Source organism: Mobula hypostoma, chromosome 2, assembly GCF_963921235.1.
Source record: "Mobula hypostoma chromosome 2, sMobHyp1.1, whole genome shotgun sequence".
Lineage (NCBI taxonomy): Eukaryota > Metazoa > Chordata > Chondrichthyes > Myliobatiformes > Myliobatidae > Mobula > Mobula hypostoma.
The window spans coordinates 201,803,594-201,819,813 of record NC_086098.1 but is presented as its reverse complement, the minus strand read 5'-3'; the positions used below and the strand labels follow the sequence as shown (position 1 = coordinate 201,819,813).

Genomic DNA, 16,220 nt, shown 5'->3' with positions numbered 1-16,220 from the left:
CACAGTAGCCCAGTTATCAGCAGGGCACAACGAATGGTGCAGCTAGCAGAACTGCTGTCTCACTGCTCCAGGGACTGGGGTTTGTTCCTGACCTCTGGTGTTGTCTGTGTGGAGTCTGCAGGTTCTAACTAAAACTTCATGCGTTTCCTCCAAATACTCTGGTTTCTTCTCATATCCCAAAGACGTGTGGTTTGGTCAGTTGATTAGGTATGGTAATTTGCCCTAGTATGTAGGTGAATGACACAATCTGAGAAGAATAAAGTTAGATTAGTTTAAATGGGTGTTTCAATGCTGGAGCAGACTCTGTGAGCTAAAGGACATTTATTCTTGTTTTGTATAAGTCTTAGTGCCTAAATTCCAAAATGGATGTTGCCCTTTCAAGTGCACTAGAATTGCTGGGTACAAAAGTTCACTGGAATAAGGTCTGGAAAATAAACCATTAGTTTTAGCCAGATGGTGACAATTTTTTAAAGTATTTTGCACAAAGCTGTAGGAGTACTAAAAAGCTGAATTTTTGTCTCTTGCTCTAAAACCTGCTCTTCTTCTCCACATCTAGGTCAAAGCCAAAAAAAGCTCTACATGTTCCATACTTCTGAGGTTTGGATCAAAATATCAGTCAAAAATTTAATGAGGATATATTTACAGAGTAAAAATTATTCTGGTGCTATCACTGTGTAAAAAAAACAGCCAGATTAATTGAAGTTCTTATTGCACACTAGCTAAGATGAATATACTGGTAACAAAGATATTTTGAGAATAGATGGTTGTGCACTAAAAACAGGCAGTTTAACAATAGCGAAGCATAGTATTCAAATAAAAACACCACCAACTGAATGACATATCAGAAATCAACAACAGTTAATGGAAACCAAATGCTAGTTAAGCATCAATGTGAACTACAAGTTATACTAATTTCCCCCAGATGTAATTAAAACGGCAGGGCATGGATATGAATTTGAAATTGAGCTACAGTGGTTCAGACAATATTCTTAAAACTGAGGTTTTGCTGAGCAGAAGCCCAGAACATCCACTAGAATGACCCAGGGTTAATAGAAACATGAGTAAAATTTATTTTCAACCACCTGCAATCAGTTACAATGCTCCATCCCAATAAAAAGCTTGGAAATTTAATGATTTTAAAATACATATGATATAGTTATTCTCAGACTAATTAGTAACTTTCAAATTACCCGATTTTGTTTTGAAATCTGCTTCCTTGAATAATCTTCCTTGAGTATTCATTTCTTGCTGAGGAATGGCAACTATTAAGTAACAAGTGTTGTGGATACTGAGCAACAAACAAAAGGGAAGAGGCAGAAAGTGACTACGGTGTCAGGTAACTTTTAGGTATTTCTCAGGTAGCTTTGCCATACTTACCCCATGGCAAAGTGCAAGATTTGGATATGTAGAGAGTTGATCACGTGGTTGCAGCGCTAATAACTAACGATAGAAGGAGACAAGGACAATGCACAGTGGGACAAAAGGGAGAGTTAGGGATAGATGATGGTTGGAAAGGATGGAAAACTTTCAGGTGTTTTTACATGTCATGAAATGAAAAAGCCTGCTGGGGGACTGATGCAAACATTTCAGAAGTTAAATTGCCAATGCTAATCATTTTAAATGCAGGATTAAAAATGCCGTGCCATTATGGTTAGTTATCCAGATTAAAATGACAATAGAGTGGATGGGGGTGGGGGGTGAGGTATAAGACAATATAGAAGATGGAGAACATGGTAAGGGTGTGAAGTTTGTGGCACAAGTGAAATATGGAGGACAGTTGGATGGTGAATCCATTCGAGAATATAGATGTAACGCAGGAATGGAGAGTTGCCAGAGATGTAAAAGTGGGTGTCATTAGCTTACGAGAACCTACACCCACCCACGTATGAAGTTTCTAAGTGGAAGAAGACAGAGGAGAAAGATTTAAAATAAAGTTTTAGCAGAGAACCTTTCATTTGGTTTGTTCTCTTCTTCCTTTCATACTAACTGGATGAGAAAACTGTAAATAAATGACCAAATAATGGCTTCAATTATACAATCAGTGATGAAGTGCCAGCTTTTACCAAGATGTAGTGATCTCTGTGGTCTGTGCTTCATATTTCCCAATGTCATTTGTTGACAAGAATCAGCTCACAAGGAGCACTTATGTCCTATAACAATGGTATCAATTACCAATTTACACAGAAGATTTCTTACAAGCTCCAAACTTTGGAGAAGAAAATTAGTTTTTTATGATTACACAGCAAGGGTAATAGATTAGAGAGAACAAGGGAGAAGTTGAAATTCCTTAGCATTTTAAAAACCAGTCTTTTTGAGCCAGCAGGATAGTTGGGAACACGAAGTATAGCACTAACTACTCTGTCTTTTGCAAAGTGCAGTACTTTTACAAGAGTAATTCTGAATTGTCAGGTGCTAGAAATCCTTTCACATTAAATTCCTTTTGCATAATGTTGTGTAACCCAGAAGCTGGTTATTAAACACAGATGAGTTTTGTGTGTGTGTGTGTGTGTGTGTGTGTGTGCGCTCGCGCACATGCATGTTTATTTGCACTCACATCTGTTCACTCATTGTGGGTCACACACTCAAAAGAAATACGTATTTGCAGAGGCCGCTAGCTATTTGTAGCGATATTACACAGCATTTAAGACATGTCTTGACTCCCCACTGTAAAATTAATTTGGCCATTTGTGGCTTGCAAATGTTACAAGTTACTCACACAGAAGTTGACCCTAACTGGAGAGTTGATGTCACTTTTGTACTAAAAGGGACCAGGCTTACAAGAATGTGATTCTGAAGTGTCTTACAGCAGATTTATCCTGTAGGCCTTCTGTGGTGTTTACTCCTAACTTTCTACTTGCCAACACTGAGGCCCTTGATCATATGTCAAACCTGATTAAAGTTTGTGTTGACCCAATGCTCTTCACCTTGATACTGTCCCTTCCCTTAATATCACTCCTTGTTTTGATGTTATCACTTCACGCTTCAATTTCCAGACACTGAACCTCTCTAAGCCCACCCTTTAACTTTGTTCAATGGCATCTTCACTCTATCGATCGTCTCTCTTTCTTTCCCTGTCATTTTCACTCCCATAAAGCTGCTTAATATTTCCTTAATATAGGGCTAGTCACAGAAGTGTCTTTGTGTACCAAGCCAATCTTATAACCTCACCAGATGTCATGAGCAAAAGAATGTTGCTGATAAATGTCCTTGCACAGAACTGGCACTACAACACCAGTTCAATATTTATTTTATGTGCTGAAGAATTTCTGGGTCTGGAAGTACTTACCAGATCAAGAAACTCTGGAAATTTTACTTACAAAACATCTCTAGCAAAGTCTTCACAAATCACTTGGTAACAGTGAATCACTAACACATTTTGAATTTTGCATTATATACAATACATATGCACTCCAGAAACTGGTGACAGTTACTCTTCATCATTATAGATTTTTAATTGCTTCTCACCATAAATCCTGGCAAAATGTAACCTAAATTTGCTCAGATAGGCAGAATAGAAATCAAATGAATAAGGATCAGTGGATTTAAACACTTTTTTTTTCAGTTGGCACACTTTTACAACACATCATTTAAATCTTAAACATCTGGAACTAATAGCCAGATATACTGAATTGTAAGCATTTCCAACTGTAGGCTCTCTTCAGATCATTTAAAAGATGTTGCATGCTGTTTTTTCGGTGGTGGAATGGAGATCACATTTCTACCAAAGGAGGTGTAAGACACTCCTTTCCTCTGCTAGCCTGTAGGTCACCCCTGGGCAAGATGTAACACCTGTTTATACCCCCAATCAGAGTTATGTGAAGCCATAAAAACAGGTGGTGGATGGTCATATAAGCAGGAGGTGCATATCACAAGTCCTGGTTATGTGACCATTGGCACCAGGCAGACAATCTCTGAAGAGTAATGATAAATGGCTGGGGTCACCCGTCTTGTAAAGACACTGCCCAGAAGAAGGCAACGGCAAACCGCTTCTGTAGAAAAGTTTGCCAAGAACAATGCAGGTCATGGAAAGACCATGATCATCTACGTCATACAAAAAGACACGACACGTAATGAATGAATGAGCATGCTGCTTTTATAAATAATACAGTAGTTGCTTTTACCGGCCTATATCCCTAGTGCTGAAATGTAGTACTTTAATCACTTACCTTTGGGAATATACTGAAAAACAAAGTATTTTGGGTAAGTTAGGCTACTGAGATACTGCCTCAATTGCTTTGATTATACCAGGTGCATCTTAGTCAGATATACTGTTCGTCTCAAGCATTCGATTCTCATTTAAATATGCTTAAACTAAACAGCGTGAGGTACCTTTCAGGATACTATTGGGTTCCGTACTGTATGAATTACAAATTCACTTGAATGTGAGGTCAGGTTTTAAGATGTCTTCAGGCAGTCTGGTGCAACTTATGGCACTTTATTAATTTAGCACTGAGTTTTTAATGCTCTGAAAAACCAGGCGAAACTGCTTGTAAAGAAGAAACCTGCACTTACCTGATAGGGAAATGTGCAGCGCTGTCAGAATATATCTCAACAACACAGGGAATGGTCTGCATTAATCATACCATTGCTGTGATATAATGGCACCTTTTAAATATAGATTGAGCATCCTCAATAAACATTTGCACTCAAACATACAAGTGCACACAGCCTTCAGTGCGCACAATAAATTATAAAAACAGAGCCAATGGTCTTTTTAGTTTATATGACTGAATCAAGTGCCTTGGATGCAGTCTTCATGCAATGACAAGATCAGAAATGACAAGAAACTCTGTGCACCCAAACGGGTAGCTGGATAAGTGAGCTGCTTCTGCTGTTGGGTTTCCTGTTGTGAATTCATTTATGGGTGAGGCCATTTTTTGCTTTATGGAAAATGTAGCAAGTGGTATTTACTCCCGAGACTAGGTTCAAACAGGAAGGGCGAGGAGAGATTGTGTTGGTAGTCAGCTGTAGATCGAGTAGTTCTCTGCTTGTGTGGGAGGGATAGAAGGAGTAATTGGTAACTTGTGGTGGGGAAGGGAGGGTGGCATTCTGTATTGCCACAGTGACAGGGTTAGTGGGATGGAGCCTACAATGTCATTTATGAGGCTGTTGTAGATATTCTTATTGTCACCATGGAGATGGAGTAAGCCTGCACTGTCACTGTCATGGGTGTGGGAAGATACAGAAGTTGTACTGTCATTTTGGTAGGAGGAATGGGAGCAGCGTGCATTGTTGCTATGTTTGGGGATGGAAAGAGATGGAATCTGTAACGTCACTCTGGTGGAGAAGATGTACCGCTGTTGTGGAAGGATGAAAGGGAATGGGAATTTGGAGGATGTGGCCTTGCCCTCAGGGTGTCACAGGTTCAGAAGGTCAGGGTGAAAGAGTGTGATGGCCACACAGTTGGGAAGTACAGGAGAAAGCAAATGCATGGAGTTTGCTGGGTGAGAATAACAAACCAGCAGTGGCTCCACAGTTTTTCCCAGGGCAACTTGCTCCTAGTTCCTCAGCAAAGGTCTAAGGAGGTTGTTTTGTGGGAATTAGAACATCCTTGGTCCCAATGCGAAAATCACTTGAAAATGCCCTGCTGAATCTTTGGAATAATGCCACAACACCTGAAAATAGTTGTTATCACATTTCGCTGAAGAGAAAAAAAAATCAATTTTCAACCATATAACACAGAAATAAAAACCCAGTGCTTATCCATTAAATAATGTAATGAAACTGCAAAGCAAAATGTTGTTAGGTCTCAAGAAATTGCCAAGAAATCCTACTGATGTTGCAAAGCATGTAAACTCAACCCATTCTGAGAGCATTTTCTAGGCTCATGCACTTTAAGTAAAATTAGAATGCATACAATAATTGAAAGAATTGACATTCAAAGCACTTTTATATGGAAATATTGTATGTATCACATCTGACTATTTTCACAATGGAAATATCCAATGATTATGATAAGCTGAAAGGCGAACATTTGTTCTATTTGATTTTTACACAAATTCTGGAAGATTTTAGGAAGAGTTTTATAGTTACAAAATCCCACCATATTCAGGAATATTATAGTAACAGCATATTACAGAAATATTCCTAAACAAAAATACAGAAAAGTTACACAGAAAAATACAAAACAATCCCAACTAACTACCCCTCCTCCCAACCCATCATAGTGTCAAGTGCTCAGAGGGATCTAAGATTCATGTCACGGACATCTGAAAGGGCCAAAGAGAAATTGTGCTCTTTAAAAGCACTTCTGAAGAATTTCTGCACTTGAAGTGATTCTGCTTAAGCAATTGAGAAATGCAAAAACCAATATTTAACTACAGCAGAGCTACTTAGTCAGAAGGTTCAATGGCACTAACCATATTTCAGTTTGCTTTTAAACTTTCTCATTTTTAAAAGTGGTTCTAAGGAAAAGGAGTTCAGCCATGGGAACAGATTGGAACAGTTGTTCACCATGGACCAAAGAAGGTACAATCAGGATACTTGAGAGAGGTGCAGAACATCAGGACTCTGCAGAGAAGCCCAGCGCTTCTGTAGATGTGAACTTCCCTCTATTCAGGACATTTACAGAGACAGGTGCATAAAAAGGACCCAAAGGATCATTGGGGACCTGAGTCAACCCAACCGCAAACTGCTTCAGCTGCTACCATCCAAAAAACAGCACTGCAGCAAAAAGCCAGGACCAGTAGGCTCCAGGACAGCTTCTTCCACCAGGCCATCAGACCGATTAATTCATACCAATACAATTGTATTTCTATGTTATAATGACTGTCTTGTTGTACATATTATTTACCACAAATTAGTAGAAATTGCACATTGCACATTTAGATGGAGATGTAATGTAAAGATTTTTACTCCTCATGTATGTGAAGGATGTAAGAAATAAAGTCAATTCAATCCATTCAAGAGTGATTGAGCTAGTGTACACCAAAGTTAGATGTCCTCATCTATTAATGGTTGAAGGACTGCAGAGTAGTTCAACGGGGATATGAGGAATATCCTTTACATGCAAAGAATATTTATGATCTGACATTTGACACCTGACAAGATGGCAGAAACAATGTGATTTAAAAAATTATGGGTAAGCACTTGTGAGAGAATACTTTGCATGATTATGGGGTAAGGATGAGTGAATGTGACTGAGATGGTCTACTAGCAGCCAACAAAGACTCAATGGGCTAAATGGCTTTCTTTTGCAGTATAGCAATTCTATGTTTTTTTTACATTTGCTGTCTTGATGCAAAAAGAAAGGTAATTGTGTTACGGATATTGTGAACAGTTCAAAAGTGGTCAAAAAGGGAGAAAATTATTTTTTTTTACCAGTTTTGGCTAACTGTTCACCAAAGCACCATGAAGACTTTCTAATTTCAGGATGAAATTCCTGTGTTAATTTTCCAAATATTTCTCTTCATCAATTATCCATGCTGAGATAATTTGTTAAAGCTGAATAACAGTTTATACCATGCTAGGTTACTTAAATTGGTTAGCATTAAAATCCTTCTGAGGGGCTATAGTATTGAAATGAAGCAAGAATAGAACTTTTTGCTACTTTCAAACATCTAAACTATGAGCAACTTTTCTATGGATACCAGAGTGATATTTGGGCACTTGCAATCTGCAGAAATGAGAGAAGAGTAGGTGGTTAATTTGTGTATTGTCTTGCTGGAATGAATTGATGACAATTTATAAATAAAAATGCCTTAAAACTCTCTTTTGAATCAATTAGTTTCCTAGTGACAAATTGATTAGTCAGTGTGGATAAATGGATCCATTTATATTAGAAACAAGATCAGGCCTCCAGCAAGTAATTATTGTAGCTGCTAAATACAGGATTGCATTTCAATCAGGTCAATAGAAGTAGAAGGTGCAAGCATTTCAATACAGATCTGCTCTTAGTTCTCTTTTCCTGTGATATCATCTTCCACTTGTAACCTATGTTAAAATGTACACGACAAAGGGTGCCCATTGTATAAATGGATTCCATTTCAAATTTCTCCTGTGCTTAGACAGGTAATAAGTGGGGTTGGTTCCCCAAAAAAAAGGAAGAAGTTCACAGTTTATATACTTGCATGTAAATTAGTTCATAGAAGAATATACTGTACTGGAGAAAAAAATCAAGTGACCATTCCAGTTTCACCAGGTTTAGACCTCTGGTACAACTACTTAAACGATTGTAGCATTTTTGGTACAAATTATTTCAATAGGTAAAAGGTAAATAGGTAATAAGTAAATCTTAGATTTGTGTGGAAAAATATGTATTATTAAGCATGTTCTATCTGAATATTTTGAAGCTAATATGAATTCACAGTGACCCATATCAAATTCATCCCACTTTGAGTAACTGACATAGATTCCAGTATCTGGTGGGAATTTAGCTGAGAATAAACTATTTAGCACTTTGGACAATTTTCAAAATAAAACTAATTAAAATTAGGGGATGAGAGATTCACGTGGCCTTGTAAGGTGACTGGAAAATAGAAACTATAACATGCAGAGACAATGCCGTATGTAACAGGATTATAACTTTTGCACTGAGGGCACAATATAGAGTATTATTATTCTGGACTCTTCTATTCAGTTTTCCATCGAAATCCGATGATGACGTCCACTCCTTTAACCACAGTTCAGCATTGAACATGATAATCCTCTCCAGACTTGACAGGAAGCTCAGAGACCTTGGCCTTGACCCTGCCTTGTGCAGCTGGATCCTGGACTTCCTGTCAGATCGCCGCAACACAGGAGCCCTTCAGGGCTGTGTGCTAAGTCCCCTCCTTTACTCCCTGTATACCCATGACTGTGTCACCACCCACAGCTCTAATCTGCTAATTAAATTTGTCAACAACACTATGTTGATTGGCCTAATCTCAAACATTAACGAAGTGGCCTACAGGGAAGAAGTCATCTCTCTGACACAGTCGCAAAAACAAAGGAGCTGGTTGTGGACTACTGGAAGAATGGAGACAGGCTAACCCCTATTGACATCAATGGATCTGGTGTTGAGAGGGTAAACAGCTTTAAATTCCTTGGCATCCACATCACCAAGGATCTCACGTGGTCCGCACACACCAGCTGTGTGGTGAAAAAGGTACAACAGCACTTCTTTCACCTCAGAGAGTCGAAGAAGTTTGGTGTGGGCCCCCAAATCCTAAGAATTTCCTACAGGGGCACAATTGGGAACACCCTGACTGGATGCATCACTGCCTGGTATGGGAACTGTACCTCCCTCAGTCACAGGACTCTGCAGAGAGTGATGTGGACAGCCCAGCGCATCTTTAGTTGTGAACTTCCAATGATTCAGGATGTTTACAAAGACTGGTGTGGAAAAAAGGGCCTGAAGGATCACTGGGGACCCAAGTCACTCCAACCACGATCTATTCCAGCTGCTACCATCCAGGAAACAGTACAACAGGTTAAAAGCCAGGACCAACAGGCTCCGGGACAGCTTCTTCCACCGAGCCACCAGACTGATTAACTCACACTGATTTGAATGTATTTCTATGTTAAATTGACTGTTCTATTTATTATAAATTATTATAAATTACTGTGATTGCACCTTGCACATTTAGATGGAGACATAAAGATTTTTACTCCTCGTATGTGAAGGATGTAAGAAATAAAGTCAGTTCAATTCAATTCACATGACATTGCTTGAACATAACTAATCTATGGTTATGCTGTGGACAAATACCTTTGAATAGTCAAATCCATGCTTTTCCTTTACACCATTTCTATTAAGTGTATAATTGTAGAATCGCGAGTTCTTTATTAATCCAACCCACTCGCGCCAACCAGGTGGAATGTAGCTGCCATTGTATTCATTCAGGTATTTTCCAAAGAATGCTGTAATGCAAAAGGAGGAGATTAAATACCATCCAATTGAAAAGACTGTGCATTTAACCTGTTGCTTTAATAGCTCCAATTAACAGATCAGCAAACTGTAGATTACTGATCAATTTGTTCTTTATTGAACAACATCATTAGTTTAAGGCTTTGAGTTATTCTGAAATCTGTTACTCTTACCCAGTAATCAACTGTTAGGTAGTAAAAGTGAAAGAAACAGTTGAGCTGAAATGTATACCTTAAGGTCAATTTAGCTGGAGTCTGCTGGAATGACAAGTATTCTGAGCCAAACTTCTCAGGTAGTTTTGTGAAGTGCAGCTATAGAAAAAAGTTTTCTACTTGAGGTATTCTTATTACCTAGACGTTATAAATCCTCAGCTTAATGTCTGTGATTAGTATCGTGTGAGGGATGAAAGGTCGTGTATTGTTAGACTGATTATAGGCCACTGCATGTTGGTAGTTAGACTACAGTTCAGATTATGATTATAAAAAGGGATTTCTTGGTGTTGTTTGTATTTGTAATTTGCTTAAAATTTGTTCCACTTGGAAACTAGCTTTGGCATTTAGTAACACACACAAAATGCTGGGAGTAACTCCACAGGTCAGGCAGCGTCTTTGGAAAGGGATAAGAAGTTTGCAATTTGGGCTGATATCTTTCAGCGGAACTTAATAGAAAGGTTCAGCTGGAAATGTTGACTGTTTATTCGTTTCCCTAGATGCTGGCTGGCCTGCTGAGTTCCTCCAGCTTTTTGAGTGTGTTGTTCTGGATTTCTACAGAATCTCACAAAGAGTGCTTTGTCACTCCATCTGCAACAAGCAGGATTTCATGGTGGTCAATCATTTTAATTGCAACCCCTGTTTGCATTTTGACATGTCAGTCCATGGCCTCTTCTTCTGCAATGATGAGGCCACTCTCAGGCTGGAGGAGTAACACGTCATATTCCATCTGGGTAGCCTCCAACCTGATCCCCTTCCCCCTTCCAACTTCTTCTATTCCTCACTCTGGTTCCCCTCTTACCCCCTCTCTTCTCCTCACCCATATCTCATGATTATTCTGTTTGAAGGTAATTTATGTGTTTAATTTGGCGAGTGCATCCTCCACAGTAATTAAGCAGATGAAACATATTTCTTGGAAGGTTGAGAGAAATGGGTGCCAGGGTCTATTTCTATTCATATCCAAGTTTACCAAGATTGTTCAAATTGAACAGATTGTGTTCAAAGTCTTGTAGCATTTCTGATGGAAAAGCTGCCATTGCCACTGAATGGTGTGCAGTCAATAGAAGAGCACCTGGTTAAGTTTCCCTTTCCATTTCATCCATCCCATTATAGAAGCAGATCCAAGCAAAACTGAGCCCAATCTTTCTATGGCAGTAGTACTGAAAAGTGGAGAAAATAACTTTTGCAGAAGTATCTATAATGAGATTGTAAACAGAAAACTTATGATTTATTCAGTATAGAATATATTGTTTTGAAGAAAGTTATTAAAAATAGCAGCTAGGAAATAAAACTAAAAGTAGAATAAAGATTTTAAGTGCAGATATTTTAAGGCCAATTATGTACTACAGATGATTATTATGCTAAAAAATAACTACATTGAATAATCAAATAACCAGTCCAATATTAGGGCTTGTTGAACATCACATTATGTGAGCTGATAATTTTTTAAATTTCCAACCCAGAGAAGCCAAAATTTCAAAAGCTGCTAGTACACAGATTTATATTTACTAAATGGAATGCAAATCTACCAGCCTCTGTTCATTATGATGGGCAAAATCAAGAGTTCAAAATGCTACAAACCTACCACCTCATCTACACACTAATTTATACAAAATTATATGAAGCATCTAGTGGAATATATTTCTTAAAATGTAACTATTGTTTCAACAGCCATCAAAATATCTATATTGTACACTGTGTTATGGAAATTTGCCCTTACTAAATTTGAAAAAAAGTATCAAAATATTTCAGATAAGGAATAAAAATGTGTTGTTGGTGAGATTATGTGAGGAAAAGCATAACTAAATAAATTCTTGGTTGTTATGTGATACAGTTAAAGGGAAGCAGAAGTTCAGAGTATTATTACCAACAATATTTTTTTATGTAAACTAAAGTTAATTTCATGTTATGCATTGAAGTAAAACTATATTTGGTCATGAGATGTGCAGTTATGGTCTATTCTTGTATTCCAGATCTCGCTATCCATTTAAAAAATATGGACCAAGTGCTTATAAGCGCAAATCAAAAATATAATTAGGTATTGTGAATAACTTAAATGGAAATGGGTTGTAGATTAGAATAGGTTTCCTGATCTTAATTCCATTAAATTACAGATGGCATGTATATTTTGGTAAAGAGTAATTGAATTGTAAAGCAGAGTAGAATATTGGCCCATCATTCCTGAACTGATTTTGTGAAAAGGAGTATTGATTTGTTTTGGTTCCCTTGCCCATTTTTCTTATCCATATACCTCTTAATAGCTATTATGCATTTTGCTTTTATCACATTTGCCTTGAAATCCGACCAGTGAAACTAATTTCTCTTTATAAATATAAGAGCTTGCACAATCTTTGGAGTTTTGATGTAATTCGTGGTAAGTACATTACTTAAGACATATCTCAAAATGCACTATTATTTGACTCAAACTGTGTATATATCTCAAGAACATTTTACTTAAAGGGCAAACAAGCTATTGATGCTTCTTGTGGAGATATTTAGCTAACCTCTACTTTTTTCAGAAGCACAAAATAATTTTCTGAGGTTATACTTATTATTAAATCAAAGCTTTTTGTAGTGTCAAAATAAGTTATTCCAAATCTGAATGTCAAGGCAAATTTCCCCAAAGATATTTCATTAGGGAATGTTTTGCCAATTGTCACTGAGCAACCTTTTAGGCAATTTCAAAGGCTGGAAGAAACATTTAGAAGTTTCACTGAAACCTACAGGCCGAAACACTTTTATGAGTAAATCAGAGAGTATCAATTACATTCTGCATGGAATCAATAGAACCATCAGTAGGACTTCTGTTTAAATAAACCTCAAAGAACTAGGAAGAAAAAAATTTAGCTGTGAAGTATAACTCAATGTCAAAGCAATATCTGATATATGTTTTGAAATGTATGCTTTGAAATAAATCCGGAACCCATTTTCTGGATTGAACACATTTGTAATAAAATATATTTTTCTTACTTGTGGGTCTGTAAAATGTTACTGTTTATGATTTTCAATATTTACAGATAAATAATTTCTTTCTACAAATGAATAATGATTGGCTTACAAGACAAGAAATTGTTTCATAACTATTTATACGTTCAATAACCATGTTCGATCAAAGAATGTAACAAGTAGTTATTCAGTCAAATCTTATATCTTATCATCTTAAAAAGCTGGAGGTTGAGTAGTCTTTATAAAGATCAACCAAAATGACTTCTGACGAAAAAAATGATATGGGATAGATTCCAAAAACATGATAATTCCCGCATATTCCATTAAATGCATTGCACCAATCCACTTGAAAGACTTGAAGATTTGCAGTCTGAAGAAAGTTTGTTTTTTGTTAAGAATTTGTCAGTTATTAGGGTGTCAAACTGTCTAGTATTTGTGACTGAAACAATCTTAATTAAACAAGGAAACAGAAAATATTGATTAGAACAGCATTCTCACAAAATTTGTGTACTATTATTTATTCATTTATTCATTTAGAGACTCAATGCTCTCCTGAGAGTACCCAGAATCTCTTAATTATTGTTTTTCGATTTACAGATTTCAATTGAAAGAAAGTGATCAAGAAGTTAACTAGCCATATGGCATGGTTCGAAATCTATCAGTTTCCCATTATTTAAATAAGGGCCTTCCCAAAGATCTTTCTTCAGTTTATTTTCTACTATTAATAATAGTTCCCAACAACTGAAACTTACTCTATACTTCATTTATACATTTGCTTTCCATTTTATGTCACATTGGGTTTAATTTCAATATTTGAAACTGAACAAACTACAGATAGAATGGACAGTGGTTGGATGGTGGAGTGTTTCAGTTTCTATTTCACATTGCACAAACACTATACGTGCTCCAAGGTCAAATTTTTGGTATACCGCTTCAAGGCAACTTAAGGAGAACTATTACAGGTCACACTCCTATAAATTCCTACCAACAGATTATTCGGTTATTGCTGTTTCAACATCCTGATCCTTACAAGATAACATTCTTGCTGGAGCTAAAGAGACAGAACTCAGACATCTGACCATAAAATATCATGTGGATTAACATTTTGTTTAAGACAAGGAATGTTAGATGCTCATCATATATCAACAGGGTACAAATTGCATCAAAATATGCTGTCTAGCCATGAAGGATATAGCCAAGCTTTGTTTTCATTTTGGCAACATGTAGATTTCCATCTGGTATGCTATTCACAAAATGATGTTAGTGAGCAATATATTTTTAGAAACTTTTATAAGAGTTGAAATAACTGAATATCTGTCTATAACAGGCAACTTTCTCCTGCAAAATAGGAATTGTTAAACCATGGCTATTTTTCAGAATTATATTTGATAATGTCACACTTGATGAAATTTATAATTTTTATATTGGCATGACATAATATCAACCCCATGGCAAGACTAAATCCAATAAGATATGAACACATTTGGACTTGTATTGCAATTCTTCTAATTGAATCATGGAGCTTCCTAGTCTGAAAGAATCAGGTATTCAGCAAGAAAAGTTGCTGAGCTGTCAGGGAAGTTATAAAATTTTATCTTAAAAAACCTTTTTTAGATTTTCCATCATCTGTTCCCTACAGGGCCTGAGTGAAATTGCCAACTGGAACTAATTTCACTGACCAATTTACCTATGGCCAGGGCTGATGTGCTTTACTGCTAGAAATGTGAATAGAACTCACAACTGCTATTCATTACACTTTATCTCAGTAAAGGACGTCAATTAAATAAACAGAGAATACCTACAGCAAAGTTATTTATGAGTGTTTATCAAACCACTGTGAGAAGGAACCATAAAATAATATATCACACCTTCCATTGTAAGACTCGTTGCATCTAGTGGCATGATCTCGGGGGTGGCGCCCCCTCTCCGACCAAACTTTAGCACTCTTGTTTGGGTGGATGCTGTGTACTGTGTCACCTGTGTAACATCAGTACCCCGAAATAACATTCAGTCCACAATGTACAGTTAAATGATTAAGATTTTATATTTAAGTATGGGGTTAGTAGAGAAATTATAACCCAAACATGCTGCTACAGAGAACTCAAACAACAGGAATTCTGCAGATGCTGGAAATTCAAGCAACACACATAAAAGTTGCTGGTGAACGCAGCAGGCCAGGCAGCATCTCTAGGAAGAGGTGCAGTCGACGTTTCAGGCCGAGACCCTTCGTCAGGACTAACTGAAGGAAGATTGAGTAAGGGAATTGAAAGTTGGAGGGGGAGGGGGAGATCCAAAATGATAGGAGAAGACAGGAGGGGGAGGGATGGAGCCAAGAGCTGGGCAGGTGATAGGCAAAAGGGATACAAGAGGATCATGGGACAGGAGGTCCGGGAAGAAAGACAAGGGGGGGGCACCCAGAGGATGGGCGAGGGGTATATTCAGAGGGACAGAGGGAGAAAAAGGAGAGTGAGAGAAAGAATATGTGTATAAAAATAAGTAACAGATGGGGTAGGAGGGGGAGGTGGGGCATTAGCGGAAGTTAGAGAAGTCGATGTTCATGCCATCAGGTTGGAGGCTACCCAGACGGAATATAAGGTGTTGTTCCTCCAACCTGAGTGTGGCTTCATCTTTACAGTAGAGGAGGCCATAGATGTCCGCCAGAGAAAGCAGGATCTCCCAGTGGCCACACATTTTAATTCCACATCCCATTCCCATTCTGACATGTCTATCCACGGCCTCCTCTACTGTAAAGATGAAGCCACACTCAGGTTGGAGGAACAACACCTTATATTCCGTCTGGGTAGCCTCCAACCTGATGGCATGAACATCGACTTCTCTAACTTCTGCTAATGCCCCACCTCCCCCTCGTATCCCATCTGTTACTTATTTTTATACACACATTATTTCTCTCACTCTCCTTTTTCTCCCTCTGTCCCTCTGAATATACCCCTTGCCCATCCTCTGGGTGCCCCCCCCCTTGTCTTTCTTCCCAGACCTCCTGTCCCATGATCCTCTCGTATCCCTTTTGCCTATCACCTGTCCAGCTCTTGGCTCCATCCATCCCCCTCCTGTCTTCTCCTATCATTTTGGATCTCCCCCTCCCCCTCCAACTTTCAAATTCCTTACTCACTCTTCCTTCAGTTCGTCCTGACGAAGGGTCTCGGCCTGAAACGTCGACTGCACCTCTTCCTAGAGATGCTGCCTGGCCTGCTGCATTC

The 16,220-nt window shown here is 38.0% G+C and overlaps 1 protein-coding gene across 9 annotated transcripts in view; it reads right to left on the bottom strand.

The window, feature by feature from the left end:
• LOC134342810 (extracellular sulfatase Sulf-2-like) overlaps positions 1-16,220 on the bottom strand; it is a 352,386-nt gene that overhangs the window by 86,997 nt on the left and 249,169 nt on the right. For all 9 annotated transcript variants that reach the window (XM_063041404.1, XM_063041405.1, XM_063041403.1 and 6 more), the window contains one exon: positions 9,689-9,840. In XM_063041404.1, the coding sequence (XP_062897474.1) occupies positions 9,689-9,840 (152 nt within the window). The remainder of the gene's footprint in view (positions 1-9,688; positions 9,841-16,220) is intronic.